We start from the raw sequence: 3,132 nt of genomic DNA on the forward strand, positions 1-3,132 counted from the left end.
AAGGTGTACTGCTCGTCCTGGAGGCGCACCGCATCGAGGAGAGCTAGGTGGCCGACGTCAAGGTGTGCTACTCGTCCTGTCGGTGAGCGGCGCGGCCGCCGCGTCGAAGGCCGTCGGCGAGGAGGGCTAGGTGGTCGACGTCAAGGTGTGCTGCTCGTCCTGGAGGCGCACCGCATCGAGGAGAGCTAGGTGGCCGACGTCAAGGTGTGCTACTCGTCCTGGCGGCGAGCGTCGAGGTGCTGCCTGAGATTGCATAACTTAGCTGTAACGTCTAATTCGTAGAAGCGTTTGCAACATTACTTTACATCTGAAGTTTTAAAACTGTCTTTTTTTTTTTTCTGTTTCAGGTGTTTACTATCCGAGCAGGACTTCGTTCTACCATCGCTAGAAGTGTTTGGAGATTGCTGCAACAAATATCTTGAAATGTATAGGCAAGCACTCCTCAAGAGTCCTAATGGACAGAGTTTCCTGAAAGATACTTTAGAAACATTCGATCAAAATCCTCAAGAAGGGTGTACAGAATGCAAAATTGACAGTTTTCATGCCACTATTTCTGAACTTGAACTGAAATATAACAAGTACAAGTCCCTTCTTTCATCTGTAACTAGTCCTAGCAAATAAGTGGACAATCAGTGAACAAAAATTGTAATCAAACTCTGATCCCCTGAAAGGAAAACTATTTTCCTTATGAGACGACCTAGAATCCAGTATGTGTTGTCACCCGTTTTGAATTTCTCTGCTTTATATTCAATGGGATTATGTCTCTAGACACAAAATCTCTGTAGTGCAACTTCCACAGGAAAATTGTAGACATGTGACCATCTGACTAATAAAAGGTAAAAGCAAATAAAATTCTAGTATATTTCTTTTTTAAATGTTTCAGGAAAGTACACAAACAATTTAATTTTTATCATAAACAGTTTTACATGTAAAAAATGATTGTGGAATGTCATTACAAATGAGTACAGCTTAGCCTAGGTTTAAATAATTTGTAAACAAAATGTAAAGAAGACAAATTTATAAAACATCTAAGACTTAAGAGAATGGTCAAGAGGCTCACAGACAAACGACCTATTTTCTACTGTTATAAAAATTAGCATCTTTTGCAAGTCTTGGACTGGAATTGCTAAATAGTTATTGGTGAGAGAAAACTCTTTGATGTGAGACACTATATATGGCTGTGTATTACCTATTTCTACAATGGCAAAGTATTGAGCACCTGTTTCTGATGAGACTTTGATAAATACATCAATTGCACCATATTTTGTCAAACTATTATCAGAAAAACAACATGTGTAAGAATTAGTTTTGGTGCTTCTGCTGTAAGATCTTGAGAAAAACAGAAGCTTACCCTTCTTTAATCTGAGGAAAGATTGCAAGACAGTTTTATTATTTACTTGAATATTTCTCTTCAAGGCTGTGACAAAATTTTCAGGCAATAAACGACTGCTGTAAGTTCCAACAGAGAAAATATCACTACAAATTTTTTCATTTATTTTCAATCTCTTTGATGGGTGAAGAGTGTTGTCACAGAAATCCTTCACACTGCTGTTGGGTGGCAAATCTTTCAAACGGTGAGGCAGCTGACGTATCAAGTATGAACAGCTTGCCAGTTGGGTTTCAATATATCGTGTCCCATGAATCATCTTCAAAATGTCACCGTTTAAACTTTCATAAGGGAAACAAGAAAGGTACTGAAGTGGTCCTAAGTTAGTCACTACATAGACCAGATGTTGCAATAAATGAACAACCATACTCATGTGACGAGAACCATACAAGACTTCAAAGTTCTTAACATAAGTATCTAAAGTCTTATCACAATCACGCAAAGCATTTCGATCAATTGGAGATCTTTGTAAAAGCTGCAGACATGAAACAAGGTCGATATGGTGTTGCATATATTTATCAGGGAGGATCCCATCCAAAATAGGAACAGAAAGGTAGTGTAACCAAGCTAAAAAATCCTTTCCTTTCCAATTAGAAAGATCTTCGATGCTTACAACTCCCCTCTCTAAAAAATTTGGCAGCTTCACTTCTTTTAGCCGTTTGTCTACAACAGAGAGGTGTTTTCTTATCGAGAAAGGCTGACTGCTGTTAGTTGAATCGAACCACAAATTAATCTTCGCTTTGGTGACACCAAGATACAGAGTATGAAGATCGTCAATTGCAAATCCTCTTATAGCATCATACATAATTTTCAATATAGCACTTGGGAATTTGACACCATAAATGTTAGTATCATTTCCTGTTGCAACCAATGCCGCTTGAGCGTCTTTTCCATACCTCTCTGTCTCTGACTTATTTCTTAAATCTAAATCACGTGAATATTTGTATACCCAAACGGAAGTTGTCTTCACTTCTTTTTTGTTCTTTTTAGTTATTTTCACACTTCCACCCTCTATCTTGCACACTTGACAACCAAATTTTCCAGAATAGCTTGCCATCCCCAATAATAATATTTTGGCTGGAAGATCAGTGGTAGCAGACAAAACTATTCCCCTAGCTTTGACATCCTTCGAAACTCCAAATGGTTTTACCACAAAACCATTTGACATTGTTCTGAACTTTGGTAGGAGTGGAGACAACATGACATTTGCAGAAGGTTTACCACCAAACCACAATCCTGCTATCAAGGTAAATTCTTGTTTAAACCTTAGATGTGGTGGGAGTTCAAGCACATTCAAAAATATAGGCCACAGAGATTTTTTAGTCGAATGGAAAACTGGAACTCCATCAGAATTGAGGCTTAAAGAAAAGTTGCATGGATTTTTCACACTCATGAATCCACTTTGTACCAACTCTTGATATAATTGTCCATCATAGGTATCTTCCAGGGTGCTCTTATTTGTGCTTTGGGCTCTGACTTTTTGAGAAGCAAAATTAGTATAAAATTCTTCTTGAGTAAAGAGAGATTGAATCTGGGGAATAAGAGGGAGTTCAACAAATATACTAACTTCACTTGACTCTGGATGCTCTTTCAAATTTGGGCATATATCACTTTTCTTCTGTAGCTTGGCATAACAAGCTGAGCAGTAATAATGGTAGACAACTTGGCAACCAAGCAAGGAAAAGTACTTCTTAAAAAAGTATAAAGTTGTTATCATTCTGTTTTCCTCTTCTTTGCAATGCAGA

General features: G+C 38.0%; 1 protein-coding gene across 1 annotated transcript in view; it reads left to right on the plus strand.

Moving 5' to 3' along the window:
* The window catches only part of LOC127750466 (uncharacterized), a 148,166-nt gene extending 147,545 nt beyond the window's left edge, over nucleotides 1-621 (plus strand). Inside the window, exon 8 of the mRNA XM_052272170.1 lies at nucleotides 348-621. Within this exon, the coding sequence (XP_052128130.1) occupies nucleotides 348-621 (274 nt within the window). The remainder of the gene's footprint in view (nucleotides 1-347) is intronic.
* The last annotated feature ends 2,511 nt before the right edge of the window (nucleotides 622-3,132 follow it).

This window comes from Frankliniella occidentalis, unplaced genomic scaffold (assembly GCF_000697945.3).
Source record: "Frankliniella occidentalis isolate FOCC.00 unplaced genomic scaffold, Focc_3.1 Scaffold193, whole genome shotgun sequence".
Lineage (NCBI taxonomy): Eukaryota > Metazoa > Arthropoda > Insecta > Thysanoptera > Thripidae > Frankliniella > Frankliniella occidentalis.